General features: G+C 46.0%; 1 protein-coding gene and 1 non-coding gene across 2 annotated transcripts in view; one reads left to right on the top strand and one right to left on the bottom strand.

The window, feature by feature from the left end:
- TLN2 (talin 2) overlaps positions 1-18934 on the top strand; it is a 251014-nt gene that overhangs the window by 174844 nt on the left and 57236 nt on the right. Inside the window, exons 39-42 of the mRNA XM_012801797.2 lie at positions 1574-1744; positions 6158-6304; positions 10669-10770; positions 13097-13216. Of these exons, the coding sequence (XP_012657251.1) occupies positions 1574-1744; positions 6158-6304; positions 10669-10770; positions 13097-13216 (540 nt within the window). The remainder of the gene's footprint in view (positions 1-1573; positions 1745-6157; positions 6305-10668; positions 10771-13096; positions 13217-18934) is intronic.
- On the bottom strand, positions 6806-6912 carry LOC111723483. The gene has a single exon (XR_002772010.1). It is a non-coding gene; the product is annotated as a U6 spliceosomal RNA (small nuclear RNA).

Raw genomic sequence — 18934 nt, forward strand, 5'->3', positions numbered from 1 at the left:
TTTGTAATGCAAGAAATACCAACCTATAAACTTCTCATGTGCAATGTTGCAACAGCAGCAGGACTGGAATCTAGCGAAGAGAACAGAGTGCGGTAGCCGAGAGCCGGGCTGTGGGGCCAGACACCTGGTTCCTGTCCCCTCCCAGCCACATGAGACAGAATGTGCAGCTCAACCCATCGGGGCCTCAGTTTCTTCATTTGTATCTGCCTCTTAGAGTTGTTGGGGACATTAAGTGGGGAATTGTAGGTTAAATATTTAGCAGAAAGCCCAGCACATGGGGTGCACCCGATAAATATCTGTGACCTGTGACCCCACAGCACCCAAGTGGTGAGCTTCAGTGAGCAAGTGTGTGTTCATGTATGATACTGTCCTTCCAGAAGTAGGCCTGTGCTGAGGCACTGGTTAGCTGCCAGCACAGGCTTTTTGTTCTCCCAGGTTGGGCTTCTCATAAACAAAACGTGCTGATTTCACATCATTTGTGAAATCATTTGTGCTTTTATCCCACATTCAAGGCTGGGTCAAAAGGCATGGGCCAGAAGGCAAGTGGATTGGCTTCTGCAAGAGCTTGGGAAGATTCCTTTCCTCTCAGGCTTCTTTTCTCAGTCTTCTCAGCTCCCCTGCTGTCCTCTCCCTGTTTGGCGCCCCCTTCCTTCTGAGTGTGTAAAATGCCTTTGGTTCTTTAAAAAGGTCTTTTCTTTCTTTGAGGCTGGGCAAGGTAGTTCACACCTGTAATCATAGCACTCTGGGAGGCGGGAGGCGGAGGCAAGTTGGTTGCCTGAGCTCAGAGGTTTGAGACCAACCTGAGACAGAGCAAGACTTGTCTCTAAAAATAGCTCGTCATCTATAGTCCCAGCTACTTGGGAGGCTGAGGCAAGAGAATCACTTGAGCCTAAGAGTTTGAAGTTGCTGTGAGCTATGACAGCACAGCACTCTACTGAGGGCAACAAAGTGAGATTCTGTCTCAAAAAAAAAAAAGTTCTTTATTTGTAAAAGCTGATGATTTGTAAAGTCAAATTCAATTCTGATCTGGCTCTCAGAATAAATTTCTTAGCACTCCTGCCATGTATTTTTTTTAATTTTTTTTTTTTTTTTGAGACAGAGTCTTATTCTGTTTCCTGGGCTAGAGTGCCATGGTGTCATAACTTAACAGCAACCTCAAACTCCTGGGCTCAGGTGATCCCCTTGCCTCAGCTAGGACTACAGATGCCCACTATCATACCAGGCTAATTTTTTTTTTATTTTTAATAGAGGTGGGATCTCACACTTGCTCAGGCTGGTCTCGAACTCCTGAGCTCAAGCAATCCACCTGCCTTAACCTCCCAGAGTACTAGGATCATAGGTGAGCCCCTATACCTGGCCACTTCTGCCACATTTAGAGAAAGATGAAGAATTCCCCAGAGGAAGTAAAGACCAAGCAAGAGTTTATTAATTAGCAAGTACGTTGAACAGTAAATTGTAGCAGATCTGCCCAGCCCTGATCCCAGCCCCCTCCCCTAACATGGTGCCCCAAAGGAGACACGTACGCTCACATGATGTATCTGTGGCTGCTTTCTTTTGTTTTGGGTCTTGAAAGGTGACACAACTGGCAAGCTACTTTGAGCCTTTGATCTTAGCTGCAGTTGGCGTGGCCTCCAAGATTCTTGACCATCAGCAGCAGATGACTGTGCTGGACCAGACCAAGACGCTGGCAGAGTCTGCACTGCAGATGCTGTATGCAGCCAAAGAAGGTGGTGGAAACCCCAAGGTAAGTTCAGGATGTCGGGCACTCAGGACCACTAAGAAGGCCTCATGCGTTCCTGCCGTATCGTGCCCCTCCAAGAATGAACACCTCCAGCGCTCGCTGGTGGCATCTGAGTTCCCACCCAAGGTGGGAAATAAGGTTGGGCCTTCCCAGTGATCCTTAGAGTGAAAAAAACCAAGAAATATATATAATCAAGGCTCATGTTTAAGTTCTTTTTTCCTTGACAGAATGTATAAAACAGTGCTCTTAGGGGAGAAAAACATGTGATGTGATAATTACAGGAATAAAAACTGAACTACTTGCTGAATCCCTGCTCAGTGCTGACACCCAGCTTGCACAAAGATTTGTCATTTTCCAGTGAATGCGATTTCTGTTTCTAGTGCTTAAGAGACTAGTTGAATATGAAAATCTCCCTTACCAGTTTGCAAGAGGAAGGTATCTTCAGCCTATAGTGTCACCCATCTGCTTTAAGTGGCCAAAGATGATGACAGCCTGTCACAGGTGACCTTGTACCATGTTTTACTCTGAGTCTGGGAACTTAGAAAGAGGGAACAGCATATGCAAAGACTCTTAGGGTTATAAAACAATTGTGATGTCTTCAGATAGTGGTGAATAGTCTGGTGCATCTGGAACATACAAAGGGTAGGGACAGCTGGACAGAAGACTATATTGTGACAAGTCTTCTCTTCCATGCTGAGCAGTCTGGTCTTTATTGTAAAAGTAATGGGGAGCCATTGATGGTCTTGAAACAGGGCAATGACACAACTAATCTCTATTTTAGAAACATCATACTGGTTCATAACGTCTTGGACTTATATTTTCCTTGCTTAGTTTTTCGTTCATGTGTCAGGCGATTATTAAGAGCTTTATTCTGGTGTTGTTAAGAGCCAGGCACTGCCCTCAAGTTGTTCAGGGTCTTTTAGAAAAATAAGTCTGGTTGCTGGAGAGATAAGAGAATGCAAAGTACAAAGAATGCCATTTTGACTCTGCTAGGTTAATAACAGGTGCCCTGGAATTTTGCTAGTCCCCTTTGCACCCTCTGCAGACAGAAAGAGTCATAACTCACCTTTCTGATGGCTACAAGTCCTCACTCCTCCTTGAAAGGGTTTCAGTTTCAGCAGAATAATTTGGAAGTAGGAGTTTGCCAGACTTTTAAGATGTTAGCATACCTGTTTGGACTGCAAGCTGAGAGTTTGCAGTTTTATTTCATCCCAAGGAACTTTATGGCTGAGAGCACCCATAGCCAGCACTGTGGGTTTTGTAGTAATAGCCACTCCTTGGAAATGGTATCTGGAATATTTTCTGATAAGTGTGAAATTATTTCCCCTGAATGACGAGATACACTGAATTTTGAAGCAGGGCCCGATGGTGAAGGTGAGGCCGATGATCGCTTGTACCCCTCGCCGATCTCAGCCAGCCTGCACTCTGTCCGCAAACCCCGACAGGCTTGGGATGCTACAAATGTGCTTATTTAGACCCTTTCCTGGAAAGCCTTGTGCACAGACTTAATCAACCTGGGTGTTATTCTTCCAGCAGATACTTACTAGGTTTTTATAGAGTTAAATGGTTGTGAAATAGCTGTGGGTAGCTTTGATTTGGTGAACAAAATAGCACAAGTTTTGGGGTCGACATTGGATTCAAATCCTAGCTCTGCCTCTTGCTAGCAGATCACTTCATTTCTTTGTTTCCTTGTCTATATGGTGGGGTTCATTGTGAATCCCTCCCTAGGGTGGTTATAGAGACTAAACAAGATAACGTGCCTGACGTAATGAGAGATTAAAAAAAAAAGTGGCAGCCCCAGAGCCCAGTGTTAATGAATAATTACATACTTCCCAAGGCATTTTCTGTGTGACTTTTCCTCACCCCACTGACTCCCTTCTACACTCGCCCCAACCCCACCCACTTTCCTTCTCCAGCATCCTTGATGGGCCCCTGCAGCCTCTCTGCCTGTGACACTCCAGCAGAAACACCGCGTTATACACTGTAGGGATGTTCACGTTCATTTTTTTCCCCTCCATTAAAGCTCAAATCTCCCCCAGCCTCTGTAGGCCGCTCCCATCTCCCATACCCGGGTGATGTCTGTGCCTGCTCTCCGGGAGTTTGTAGCCCAAGTAGCAGTACTAACGAAGCAAGGCTCTCTCATGGGAGCAGATTTCACATATGTGTCCAAAATAGAACAGAGCCTGGGTTTTCTTGTGCGTTGTACTTCATTGTTGGGCCTGCTGACTCCACTTACTAGATTGCTGCTGGTTGTTTAAATGTGCCTTAACTGAGGTCCAGCTCTGTGTTTGGGTGTCTGAAACCACTGAACACAGCTAGCAGGCCTGTATGATTGGAGACAAAGCCATCTAATAAAGATGTCCAATAGAGACTTGCCTTGGAGTTCAGAGGAAAAGGCCCTAGATAAGGCCCGGAGTAATGGGAGGAGTCTTCATAGAAGAGGTGGACCCTGGGCTGACCCTCTAAAGGTCTGTAAACCTAAACTTGAGGAGTTAAAGGAAAGCAGGGCCCTAGAGTATTCATCAGCGTGAGCACACAGAAAGGAAAGTCACTTCTGGGATAGCCAAGAACACGGATATATTTTTGAGTTTTTGCCGACTGGTACAGGACAAGTGTCCTTTAACTTTTTCCAAGGAGTTCAGAGAACAGTTTTGTGGTTTACTGCTGCCACCCCCAAAAGTTGCTTCTGATATCTTCCTAAGCTGGCGTGAAAGAGCAGATCTTTGGCAAGCAGCGCTCACCTCTCCTCCAGACGTGTGCTAAGTTTTAATGGGAATATATAGAATTGCTGGCTTTTTTTTTTTTTTTTTTTTTTGCAGTTTTTTGCCAGGGCTGGGTTTGAGCCATATGGGGCTGGCACTCTACTCCTTTGAGCCACAGGTGCCGCCCGAATTGCTGGCATTTTTGTGAGACTTAGAGAAATACACACCTGTGTGAATAAGAGTGGAAGGGATGCTCTTTCTGGAGGGTGCGTACAGGAGATACCACCTTTCAGACCTCTGTGGTCAAGGCAGTCTGCACGTTTTGAGTTTTACCCACTCTGTGTTGTGAAATTAGCTCTCAGCCTCAATTACCAGTTTACACTGTTCATCCCGAAGAGGATGAAACCATACGCACAGCTGGGCCTCAGGGGCAACCATCTGTGATCAGCACAGTTCCCCTCTCATCTGATGCTGTATGTGAGGAACACTTCTGGCTTCCCATGGCTTTCCAGTTCAGACAGGGACAATTCCTGTGGCTCTCATAGCCTCTTCTCGGGATTCTTTTTTATTTAGAAAATTACTTAAAAGACTTATCATTTACCTTTTCCCACTGGCTTCCTTACCTTCGTATCTCCCCAGATGAAGACGCATCACCTTGGTCCTTTCAGCAGGGTCATAGGTCATCTTCCCTTGAGGAGAGTCAGGGCAGCCATAACCATCGCAGGGGTATACCTGGGTGCCTGTGTGCCCAGCTTAATTCTGCTACCAACTACCTGGTGTTAGGGTAGGGGCCCAGTCCCCTCCTAGACTGCCCTTGTTATAAATGATAAGGTGCCTGCACTCATCTCATCAGAACCTCATGCATAATGTTGTTAGGGTTATTCTCCTTTCACTTAGGAGGGAGCGAAGCCCAAGGCTGCTTACCGAGTTAGCGGTTGAACAGAACTAGAGCCCAGCTTGGTCTGACCCAGCACCTGGCTCTTCCCTCACATCTTGCTACCACTTGAGCTGTCCTTCAGAGGCCCAGCACTACCACCCTTGTCTCATCCTTTCATTCATTCATTCATTAATCTAATCTCTACTCTGCTTGGCACATGTGTGAATACCTGCTCCAAGGTCTGGTCTCAGGGAGGCGTCAGTACTTGGGGTTTTGTCTTCAGAGCCTCTGTCCTTGAAGTACCTTCCTCATTCACGACCCCAACCTCTTGTCATTTGTAACATAGTTCCAAAGACCGTTAAGCCTTCTACGGATTAATTTCTCTTATATGCACCTACACGTCCACAGTCCAGTTGTATTTGTAAAAAGAGAATTTAGTGTGTTGGGCAGTGTGCATGCTTTTCCTTTATATCGGTTTTTTTTTATTAAATGTGTCGGCTTATATATTTAGGAACCTGTGGCATTCTTTCTCCTATGCTAACATAAAAAGATATAAAATTCATCATACTATGCTGTTTGATATTGCCGTTTTATTTTCCTTCTTGATTGTAAAACAGAGTTTATTTTCTGTTTGTTTTTCTGGTTTCTATTTTGCAAACAAATAGACAAACATGAACAAGGCCAGGGAAGGTGCGGAGTGCATTGCTGAGCTCCGTGGTGGGGATATAGGTTTATATGATGTTTTTTCAGGCTGTTCTTAAAAGAATTGAAATGATCCCTGAAAGACCAAGCACCACTTTCTTCTGCTTAAGGAAACACTTCCAATTCCTTTCTCAGGCGCAGCACACCCACGATGCCATCACGGAGGCCGCCCAGCTGATGAAGGAAGCTGTGGACGACATCATGGTGACGCTGAACGAAGCCGCCAGTGAAGTGGGGCTGGTGGGGGGCATGGTGGACGCCATTGCAGAGGCCATGAGCAAGGTAGGCGCGGGCTCCCCAGCCTTCTCCTCAACTTCATCTCTCTCAGGCATGGGCCTCCCGTGCTTTTGCTCTAAGGAGCCAACTGACAGCGTTTTCTTTTATTGAAGGTTGTTTTGGTTGATGTCCAGATGCCCAATCCTATGTCCAACATATGATTCTTGATTATTAATGCATTACTTTCATATTAGCCAGGCACACCCTTCCTTCTTGTTTTATATGAAGAAAAAGATCGGATAGGTTTCCTCATTTTTTAAATGGAAATAATTATTTACCTCCCCTGTGTCTTTCATAGGGTGGTTGTGGGGAACAAAGTCCACAAGGAAATAACAGAATGAGTCCCATGTGCTGGTTCTTGGAATGGCTACTTTGGAATCCCAGGGAGCTTTCAAGAATGCAGATTACTGGGTGCCATCCTCAGCTAGACTCAGGTGGAATCTCTACAGGGTAGAGCCTAGGATTCACTATTTATACTTTTTTTTTTTCAAGATTGAACTTGCTTTATAAAATATGGAATGCTTCACCAATTTGCATGTCATCCTTGTACAGGGGCCATGCCAATCTTCTCTGTACCATTCCAATTTTAGTATATGTGCTGCTGAAGTGAGCACCACTATTTATACTTTGAAAGTCTCCCTCAGAGTTCTGGTAAGTGCAGAAACCACTGAAATAGTATGTCTAAAAGCCCTTAGTGAGCTCCTGTAGGCTACAGACTTAGAAGATAACACAAGGATCATTTTCTCATTTAGTGACCCACCCATTGAGCTGGGTCAGTAGAGAAATATGACTGGAGACAGTCTCACCTTCCAAGGAATCCTTCACTGGTCATGTCAGTTGGATATTCATTAAAAGGAACAATTGTTCATCAACGTCTAATTGCCATCCTGGGATAGCATAGCCAAGAATTTTCGGCATCATTGGTGTTTTGAAATGTCCATTGTCAAATTGTGAATACGTTAATATGGTTATTCAGCATAATAACCAGTCTTTAATTGCTAATTTAGAGAAGATTGGCTGTTCATATCTCCATAAAGAAATGATACCCTGAAACTATAATTAGAATAATTATTTTTAAACATTATGCAGCCATTGTCAGGCTGATAAAGTTACAAGCCCAGGCTGGGATGCCTTGTCTCCCCTTACAGACCTTGTGTCTCCCCTTATAGACCCCAACCTTGAATTTCTCTAAGTATCTGTTAATTTTTGCTGTGGGCTTCACATGCATCAAATATGGACAGTTAGGCAGAAAATGAGTGAAATTCTCTGCCCTTTCTCAAGGCTCTTGGATATGTCTCCTTAGATATGTTTGGTTTTCAGCACATCAGAAACCAGAGTTTTCAAATAAGCTATATGTTAATACCTACCAAGGACAGTAAATAATGGAGCCCAAGGTTTCTTGGTATAAATTGGAAATTTTAACAATGATCTTTTCTTCTTCTCGGGAGAAGGTACTTTTTAGAATCACTATAATTATAGGGCAACATTCCATGAACTCCTGGAAGATGAAGATCAGATCCCTAAGTCTTTTTTTGATGGCCCAGAGTCTTAGGCACTGTGACGGGCTGTGGGCGGGGAAAGTGGGCCCTGGACCACCTGTTCTCTCAGCCAAGGACACACTTGGAAATCAGTCTGCTATTAGCAATAAGTAAGAACAGCTGATGACGTAATAAGCCACAGAGGCCAGGAATAAAGGTTCCCCATTCCCAGTTTCACCAAGTATATAATTTGAGTTTCACTGATTCCCCTAAATCAGTGGTTCTACAGTGACCCACGGGAACTTTATTAAAGGGCCACGGCATTAGGAAGGTTGAGAACCACTGGCCTAAACACCTTTCCTGACCTGACATCCAGGGTAACCACACAGCTTCTCTTCCCCACTCTTCCCCTTCTTAACCTATCACTGGGGACTTTGTTGCAGGTGATATTTCAGGTCCACTGGGCCCCTACACAGTAAGGCATTAGAAAGCTGGTGTTTTTCTCCCAGAGTTTTGTTAATTTGGTTAAAACACCTAAGATACTATTAGTCTCTTCATGTAAAATTCTCAAAGGCAGTGACTAACTTTTGAGTTGCTTAGGTACAAGAATTGCATCCAAATTGATTATGATTGATGTAAGGTTTGTATCCAAGTTGATCGCAATTTGATACAATTGTTGACACTTTGGGGGCTTCTGCTATGAGGTTCTCTTTGCAATTCTTTCTTCACATCAAAGCACTAGCAGGTTTGGGAACCTAATGGGTGAGTATGAAGTAATCAGCTTTCTGGGTAACTTCGGACAAGTCATTTAAGCTCTCTGAACCCTGATTCCTCCTCCAGTGAGGCTAGTGGGATCCTGTGGGATATTTATGACATAGTGCCTTTTCTTTGTTTTGGGTTTTCGTTTTGGCCAAGAAAGAAAATTAACAAAACAAAGAAAATCTCTACTGTCTAAATCACTGCTGTTTTATACAGGGCATCCATAAAGCTTGTGTGCAACTTAAAATAGCAACTACGTAAGAAAGGTCATATTAACACGAACAAAAGTAGGAAGGCTGTCTTGAATGTCAAAATAAAGTTCTTTCCACTAACTAATGTCAAAATTCTGCAAAGCTCACTACTTCATTCTTTTCCCATAGTCTTCAGACTGGTTCAAGGTTTGTCATGGTTGTTGGTGGTCGTGGGCTAGGAGTTCTGAGCTCTTCTCTAGCTCCAGCAACCCGGCATGTTGAGTTACGTCACATCTCACATGACACCTCCTTGCACACAGCCTGACGCTTACAAGATGCTCGCTCGGTCATTTCACACCAAGCAAGTGAGCGCAAGCTCAGTCTTCATTGACTGGCAGGCCCTCTGCGCTGTGATGGGGCTATTTGGCAGGGTCTGTATACCTGCTAAGGAAAGCTAAAATGTCTAGCCAGGGGTTTATGTTACAGTTTGGTGAAAAATACATCCCCGGCTGTGTAAGAGCCACATCACACACAGGCTGCATTCTCTCACAGGGTAGCTCACGTCCATGCTCACATAAGCTCTTATCGAATACTTCATCCAGCGTTTTCCAAATTGACCTCTTTGCCCCAGTCTTTTTCCTGTCTCCAAACCATATGGCACAGAGCTGCCAGGAAGATCTTCAATATGCCACTGCCTCCACTCCCCCTGTTTTCTTCATGATTTCAAGATTCTCATGAAAACAGACCCCCCCCATTCCCACCACTCTCACCAGCCCCCTTCTGTGAGGCCAGGCCGACCTCACAAGGCTCACTCTTCCCACACTCACTTCAATTCCCTGTCTCCTCACCTGGTGTATCATCAGCAGCCAGTGGTGACAGCAGCAGTGACAGGTGGTGAAGCTGGGTTGCCTTTTTCCTCATCATAGACATAATTGACACGATCATCATCATCTCCATTACCGTGGTCATTCTCTCTTCCTCCTGCATGTAGTTTTGACCAAGTATAGTTTTTAATTTTACTCCAACCACGTGATGCTCGGAAGTTCCCAGTGTCGGACCTGAGACTCAGAGTCTAAGCTTGAGGCTCATTCACAAGCCCTGGAACAGGGTCTCGCACACAGGTCTTCTGAACCAAAGTCTCCAGCCCTTCAACCCTCTATCCCAACTCTTCCACTGGGCAGTGACCTTGCCCTTCTCTCCATTTCTATTGCTCTTACAGTCAGGTGAGCAGCAGCAGCTTATTCCTGGCGCCCCCACTTTCTTCCATTCCCTGGCCTAGATCGTAAGTAAAGGTTCCCTGTTGTAGCTATCCATGGACTAGACCATTCCTAGAAAGCCACTTCACCACGGAGACCTGCGGCCTGGCCACATGCTGATTTAATGAGGACTTTTTTTGCTTATCTGGATACATGCAAAATATGTAGGGTTTTGGTTTTTGTTTTTGCTAATCAGCTTTTGTTAGTGTTTGTGTATTTAACGTGTGGCCTGAGACAGCTCTTATTCTTCCAGTGGCCAGCAGAAAAGACAAAAAGGTCGGACACCCCTAGAGGCTGCCTCCTCTCCCATCTTACCTTCCACTACTTTGTACTTTCCTAGAAGCGTCAGGCTCACTTCTGCCTCCGTGGGAATGAATGCTGTTCCCTTTCCATGGGATACCTTCCCGGGGGGCAGCCTCCTCATCACCCAGTAAGACTTAGCTAACACATCAGTCCTCTGGAAGGCCTCCCACTCATCTCAGATGCGCTGAGGGCCTCTCCTTGCCTGTGTGCCCCAAGTGATGTGCACCTCTGTAGAAGTTCTTATTGTTGGGTGATTCTGTTGATTCTGGGCCAAAGAATCTCTGAGGGCCTCTCTATTTTGCAAAGTTCCTCATTTGAATAAATACAGTCCACACTTCACCAGGCTTCTTGTGACTTTTGGTTTCTCCTCCTCTCCTCTGTAGCTGGATGAAGGCACTCCTCCAGAACCAAAGGGAACATTTGTCGACTATCAGACGACTGTGGTTAAATACTCCAAAGCCATTGCGGTGACGGCTCAGGAAATGGTAAGAGGAGAAAGAGCTGCCGTCTCCCCTGTTGATTGCCCTTTTGTCCACTGGCACCACCGAGCCTTTAAGTCCAGAATCTGTTGGACAGAGAGCTCAGTCTGTGTCTCTGGTCCCTGCGGTGCTCCGACTTCTGTTCTTTCCCTGTGGCCTTTCTGGCTGCCTGTGGTCTGGAAGCTTCAGTCTGCTGGAGCTCATCTCCTAGGAAAGCTGCAAGATGATGAGAGATGGGCATGAGGACAGGGGAGCAAAGGAAGGAGAGAAAAAGAGGAATTTGGAGTTAAGGAGAAAGGGGAAAATTCCTGTTCACCTCTCAGAGGACTGGAGGTGTTTTTATAGATTGAAATTAAAACACACAGATGAGATTGTCAGATGAAATCAAATTATACTTGGACAGTAAAATGTTGCCAGTCTTTCAGGCAAAATGAAACAACATGGTTATGTAACGGGAGAAGGCATGTAACTTTTGGAGATTTTTTTTTCTAAAATGTAATACAACCAGAACCGTATTCTGTAGCTCCTTAGATATAAATGGCATTGAGAGACACTGAACGCTCTCCCGTTATACTGAAAAGTTGACAAGAGATGACAAATGCTATCTTCAAAGAATTAATAGGAGTATATAGAAACAGTTCCTGTCAACTTTTGAAGGCTTGGATATCATGAGATAAGATTCCAGACAATGCCTCTTTGATACTTGCCGTGGAGGCCTGAGTTGTGAGATCAAGCGGCCCTCCTAGCCACATGTGGTCCCTGTTCCATCAGGCCTGGGCGCGTCCCTGAATGGTTTTGTCATGTAATCATGTGTCCACTAGAGGTTGAGCTTGGACCACAAAGGCTTCCCTGGCTGCCGCTGCTTCTTCATGGAAATCCGTGATCATGGCAGGCTTGCTGTTGTGTGAAAGCGTTGGGGCTGGGGGAAGAGGTGGGCATCGCACCCATCTCAATGTTTTGTGAGAAATTGGAGTTGAGGCCAAACTTGGTCTTCTCAGGGAGCTCAGGGGATGCGTCACAGGTCTGATCCAGCAGCTCTTTGGTGTCGATTTCTGATGATCAGGGAGCCCAGCATAGCAACAATGAGAATGTTTTTGAGGGGCCTTATGGTGTTTCTTGAATATCTTCTGGGCCAGGTTCTGGACTGGCTTGTCTGACCCTGGGTGTCCATAACCTGAGGAGATCAGACTTGGGCCATGTGGACACTCCTGAGGTGACCAGCCTGACACCTGGAATTGGAGTCAGGTTACCCCAGAATTGTCACGCACCTGTTGACAGGGCATAAATGGAGCAGCGGCACCTGCTGCTACCTCCTTCTCTTGGAGTTCAGGTGCATTCCTTGGAACCCACACCTCAGCCTGAAGCCTGTGGCATTTTCTTATAAACATGCCTTTCTGAGATGGAAAGGACATTCCCATCCTGCCTTTTGGAGTAATTTAAAGGGTTTTTAAAAAAATCCCTTTAAAATCAAGATCTGAAAAGGCTGCAGAGAGACACTATTGTTATCCTGGGTGAGAGGGGTGTGGGGCAGAAGGGAAGCCACTTGACAATGGGCAGGAACACCTTTCCGGATGGCAGGCAGGTTCAAACTGCTGTTGTGAGAATTGAGATGCATGTTTGTCCAGAGGAAGAAGAAAAACCAGAAACTAGCATGTTAGCCAGATACAGTAATCGTGGTGCCTTAGTCCCCGAGATGGGAAAATACTGAGTAGCTTGTGAATGAAAAGTAGACCGACCATTTGGGCTACAGTATACTCCCAGCTAAATTTGTGTTAAAACTTTGTCATTCTTTGGCACAAATTTGCTACAAAGCTGCATTCTCTTGAGTTTCTTCTTCCAGAACTTTGGCTTATCCGTCACTTCTTGTTCATGATTTCCTGGACAGCCCTGTCCTCATGCCCTCTCTTGTCCAGGTGGGACCTGCTTCCAGGTAGCCAGAGACCAGAAGCCAGTGCTCCCCGGTGGTCTCTCAGGGATGTTCCTCTGGTGACCTTGGCAGGAGCAGGCTGGCCAGAAGCTGCCATGCTCACCTGCCAGAGAGTGACCCCTGGGGCCTGGCTCCACACTGCACGGCCTGAACACTGAGCACTTGTCCATCTGGCCTGAGAGGGGCCGTGTGGGGCCCGTGAGGGCTCTGGGCTGTTGTGTGCGACACAGCATGGGCTTGCTTGAGCTGCCTCTCCGTGTCCAGCCCCACGTGCAAGTCCTGGCCTCACCCTCCCAGGAGCTTAAAAGTGAATGAGACCCTTTGGCTTCCAGTGGTATTAACCCATGGTTCTCATGCTTTTCTCTGTGTGTGTGTGTTTGTGTCTTGCTTGTTTTCTTTTTCCAGATGACTAAGTCGGTTACTAACCCGGAGGAGTTGGGAGGACTGGCTTCACAAATGACCAGTGACTATGGGCACCTGGCTCTCCAGGGCCAGATGGCAGCAGCCACAGCGGAGCCAGAGGAGGTCTGCCACCTTAAGGCCCCTGTTTTAAGAAGCAAACACACCCTGGTCCCCACCCCCAGGGGTTGCTTTGCAGCTTAGCTCCACTCGAGAAGCTCAGTCGCAGGAGCCAGGTTTGGTTCTTCCTGCTGCACGGCCCAGGTCCTGACCTGGGGTCCCAGGCTGTGCTCAAAGCTCACGGCCCTTTCTGGGGCAGACTGGCTGAGAGCTGGGGTCCTCTGGGGAGAGGGCTTCAGACAGAAAGACTCTGTTGACAATGTCCTGCCAGGTCCCCTATCTCCTAGCCCGTCACCTGCTGCCTCACTTAGTGTGCCTGAGCCTGGGGCTGCCGTCTTCTGCCTACCTTTACACTGGTTAGCACAACCCCCTCAGTTATTTTATGTTTTCCAGAAGTTCACAGATGTGTTGGAACAACCAAGTATAGGATTTCGTGGCCCCTCTCTTGAGAAAGGGCTGCTGTCATGAAACAGAGTCAGGCCTGAATCTTCTCGGTGGGGCTCTAAGAACCAGGCCAGATCCCTGCCCCCAGACCTTTTTGTAGACTCCCCTTTATTGCCTACCTGCTTTCCCTAAACTAGCTCTCACAGTGGCCAATGTAGACATGGCCTCAGGATGCCCATGCCCTTGAGAGTGTTACAGTAGCAAACATTTGGCTCCAAAGGCCAAGGTCTGGTACCTCTGAGAAATGTGGTGGTCCCTAGGGAAGCATGCAGGATAGGTGCGGCTCCAAGAGGCCTAAAGCACCTGTACCTTCTTCATCACTGTGAGCACACAGGGGTCTAAGGCTTGAGGAATTACATGGCTCCCTAGAGAAAGAAAGCTTGGTTTGAAATAAAGAGGAAGGCCATGGATTGCAGGGGACCCTAGGAAGATGAAGGTAACTGCATTCTGTGAAATTCAGCAAGCTATTTATTGAGTACAAACCCTATTTAAGACGTTCATAAGTGAACTGGGCTGGCAAGGTGAAAGGTTGTACCTGGTCTTCTTTTCTCCTTGCAGTGACAGTCACTGTCCCCAACTACTCAGTGCTATGGTCTCTCCTGAGAGTCAGGTCTAAACATAACAGAGACTCCTAGAAATCACTGCAGAAATGAAGGCCCAGGACAGATCACTGTCTAATGTGTGTTATAACAATGCATGTAAATAGAAGTATCATATATATGTCCTTGTGCATATATATATCTAGCATGGGGTTACTCAAGTTTCTAACAGTGTCTGAATTTTGAGATTTCAGAATTACTGAAAATTTAGGCTGCAGCATGAATAATTCTGTATGTAAGAAGTATGTTAAGTCACTACCAAGAGAGAACAGTTCTCAGCTGCCCACATCAGGATTCTGTTGATTCTTTAAACAGCCCCAACCCTTTTAAAAAAACAGACTCAGCTGTTTTAGTAAGATCATCTAAACTTGTAATTCATTTGACTAGCATGTAATTTTGAATTCCACCAACCAGTGTAAGGGAACTTACGTTACAGTAAGGAAAAGTTTGGACAAAAATGTTTGGCATTGGGAGCAGGGTAAAAAAACAAGACTATGCTTGTAAGGGAAGCTTGGCCCTCTGTCCACAGAAACCTTGAAAAACGGAATCTACTGGGGCGGCACCTGTGGCTCAAAGGAGTAGGGCGCCGGCCCCATATACTGGAGGTGGTGGGTTCAAACTGGCCCCGGGCCAAAAACTGCAAAAAAAAAAAGGAATCTACTACCATCTGCCTTGGTTAGTTTAAATGCTGACCTGTCTGGGTTATATGTGGGGCCCTTTTCACAGCTGAGTTCTTATGAGCCACCCAGCCCATGTGGGAAACAAGCAGACCTCCTTACTGCAGTGCAGACCACTCAAGCAAATTATCAAATAATGCCAGAGCAGCCGGAGAGAGAAGAAATTGCTAAAAGCAAACCAGCAGGGTACTTTGGTGATCAGCCCTGTGTTTATAGCCACTGACGTTTCCATGATGGTTTTCTCTTTGCACCGTTAACATCGTGAGATGTATTTTACATTCCAGACGAGAGCAGTATGACCTAGAGTGAAAAGGGAGAATATAAAATTACCAGTGGCTTGCTAAGGAAAAGTCTTTGTGTGTATTTGCCAGACAGATACTTGGGGAGAAAACTGAGAAGCCTAGGAGATCCCTAAAGCAACGTCGTTTTTATTCCAAGACTGGAGAATTATTTGTGTACCCGCCAGGGCCCCACATCACAGCATGTGAAAATATTTATATCCAGGGCAAATAAGAAGTTGCTCCCTTGACTGCCGGCCCGCAGTCTGCTGCGTGCGGAGTCACTGTTTTGGTCTTTTCCAGAATGTGACAATGACAGGAAGAGTCATAGTTCTCTTGAACATCAAGCAGGAGCTTTTATCTGTTTGTTTTTCCATGGAAAGTTCAAATCTTTGTTAACATCACTGTGAAAACGTATTTCTTCAGAAAAGATAAAACCCTCCAGCGGCTTTGTAATTTAAGATTAGTTTCCCCTTTAAAAAAAAAAAAAAAAGAAGAAGAAAGAAGAAGAACTTGAGACCCTGTGAGCCTCAACTCCAAAATATAAATCCTAGGGAACAATTTAGTGACTACAGCGTTGTCTCTGAGGAAAATTGGCTGTAGCCACTTGTAATACAGGATGCCTTAAAAGCTGGCTGGATCATTTGTTGAGTGCCTGTGGCGAGAACCACAGTCCCCTTCCTCCACGTGAGAGGGATGTCTGCTCTAGAATTCTCTAAAACTTTCCCCTGCGAGCCTCACTTTCTCGAGTGGAACAGTGATGTCCTGCTGCTACTGGACATGCTCTTGGTTTTTTCCTTCCATGGTTTCTAACTTCAGCTAAGTTCCATTATTGCCTTTTCAACTTTCACAAGCTCTCCCGGGAAAATTCTATTTGAGCTGGTTTCAGATACACTTAAGGCCTGAGAAAAATTAGTGCCTTTTATTTGGTTTTGGGCAGTGAGGAAAGATGATCGGTACTTGTTAGCCCCCTCTCCAACTGAATCAGATCCCAAACTTCATACAGACCAGGCTTTAATTTCCTTCAGGGCACAAAACCAGGAGACGATTTTCTCCATTTCAGTTTGGACAAGAAGGGAATTGATGTTTTTTCTTGAGGCTCACATAATGCTTTCCTAAAGTCGCCAATTTAAAACCTCAAGTTTTGAGTCTTGGGGCAACATTCCTTTATAATCAACACTGGAAGTTAGCTGGATCACCCTGTGGTCTGGATATGTTTATTGGGAAGTTCAGTGTTGTTTTGAGAAGCTTAGCATTTTTAAATCCCTTATCTCCTTGAATACACTCTTCATAGTGCATCCCCTTCTGAGGATGTTAGTTGAACACAGAGTCTGTGAAGTTGCGGGTAGACTGGATTGATTCTGTTGTCCTTGTTCATTTAGGTGACCTGGCTGCCCCATATTGCCCTACAAAGCAGTAATTAGAGTTACTATTTATCAGGTCCTTACTGCATGGTAGGTGCTGTGATGGGCGCTGTCCTGTCTCCCTTCACAACTATGGTCTGTGAGACGAGAATCATTTGTTCTTCCCCATTTCACAGATAAGCAAACTGAGGCTCAGGGAGCTAAAATTGCCCAGTAGCACACAACTGTAGTCATTACTACTATAGACGCTTTATATAACTTTTGGGATTAAGTGAATGTTTGGAGTGAGTCAGTTAACAAATATGTGGAACAGCCAGAATTCATACCCAAGTTCATTGGGCATCACCAACCTGGCTCTTTCTCCGCACTGAACTGACTCTTTTCCAACAGTAAGCATTCATATGGCACTCTGAGCTTTCTGAGATGTTGTCATGTCCATTTGGCCATCCCAGCAGCCTTGGGAAGTGTGTGGGGCAGGTTCTGTCCTATCTGGTGGGGGAAAGGGAACAAAGGCCTGAAGGTTAGTGGGCTCACCCAGAGAGTCAGGCGGCTGAGAAAGGGGAGAGTGGAAGCAAGGGAGAGAGGACTGCCCACATGGGTGAAAGATTGAGAGCCGGGCTGGGACCGGGCTGAAATCCCAAGATCCCGCCCCTTCCTCTTTGCTTCAGCCCTGCTAGCCCATGAAGTAACCGAGGGAAGCCTATCTCAATTTGTCCCCTGTAATAGCACATCCCACCTGCATGCTGTCGGAGTAGGATTATGTGGCCAAGCTTCTATGGCAGGGTTCTCAACCTTCCTAATGCCGCAACCCTTTAATACAGTTCCTCATTAACTGTAACCCTGACCCGGGGTCACCACAACATGAGGAACTGTATTAAAGGGTCACAGCATTATAAGAAGGTTGAGAACCACTGCTCTATGGGGTCTCCAGGGACCTAGAAGACAGTTGTGGGACCTGGCACAGAACCACCTGTGCCAGGTGGTTGCCGGTGCCCCGGCTTGACTGGGAATGCCCAGGTCCTTGGCGGCTGTTGCCTTGCTTAGTTTCATCACTTTGTTTTCTGGCGCTGACCTTCCTTGGAGCTTCCTAACTGGAATTTCATTTCTGAAGGCTACTGGGGCAGCTGCTCCATTGATCACTTGCAGGCTCCCTTGCTGCCTGCATCGTGTCACCTCCAAGAAAGGCACTGAGCAGGGCATTGGGTGTGTTTTTATAGCATAGGCTCCCTCCTCTTGGGGCGAGGGGCCTGTTAAGCTGAGCCTAGGAGTGTTGGTGAAGATGTGCCCTGCCATCGATCATGCCTTCCCCAGGTCTCAGTTTGCCACAGCTCGGGAGCAGATCCCTCTTCCCTCCTACCCCAGGGGAATTTAGAAGGCATGTGTTGGTCCCAGTGCCCTGCATTCTGCACACAGAAAGCTCAGGCTTGGGTCTCTGCAGGAGGAATGCCCCGAGAAGGCTTGTTTGAGATCCTCAGCCTTTTCTAGCAGGATGGTTTTATGCCATTTGAACCTTGACCCATGGAGGAGCTTTGGCTATTCTACACGTTTACTTTGAGTCTTACTTTTTAAACTTAACTATTCGTAAAACTGTTAGGAAAACCAGCCCCAGCCCTGCCCTTGCTCTCAACCTTTCACATGGGTGGGCAGCCGGAAAAATACTATTTGAGTGTGGTGTTGGCTGAGAGATAACCCTTTGCAGGGCACTGGTGCTTTGCGCTGGGTGGTTTTATACAAATCTCAGGCTGATGCTGTGTCCACCCCACCTACAGTGGTCAAGAGAGAGAAGACTCTCATGTGCTTTGTTTACACACATAACAGGATTTTCTCAGTGCTGTGCAAACACAGCAAAGACAGGAATGATTTGCTAAGGCCATAAGTGACCTTCATGACCTTTAAAACTCTGGTTCACTCTGTCTCATTGTTAATTTTTATTGAGCCAGGGGTTTAAATTTTAACTCAGAGGAAGAACATACTAATAACACATTATTTCTACTACCTACTGAGGCTCCACAAGAGATTTTATTTGGGGTGGGGAGGAATTGTTCTACTAAGTAGAAAAATTAGAGTGCTGTGCTCAGGATTAAAAAACTGAATTCTCATCTAGCTTTGCCAGGGCCCAGGTGTGTGCTCTTGGGCAGATCACATCACATCACTTCTCGGGGCCTCAGTCTCTTCATCTGTAAAATGGGGGGTTGCCTTGGTAAGGTCTTTTTTACTTTAAAAAATTCTATAAATATTTCTTCCTCCATTTCCTCCATACCTAACTTTTCTAGCAGCTCTTTATCATTTAGAGATCTGTGGTTATCACTGACTTCAGAGCCCTTGAATACTTAGGGTTAAACTCTATGGACCTAGAATACGT

The sequence above is a fragment of the Otolemur garnettii genome, unplaced genomic scaffold, assembly GCF_000181295.1.
Source record: "Otolemur garnettii isolate 467f Iridium unplaced genomic scaffold, OtoGar3 scaffold00011, whole genome shotgun sequence".
Lineage (NCBI taxonomy): Eukaryota > Metazoa > Chordata > Mammalia > Primates > Galagidae > Otolemur > Otolemur garnettii.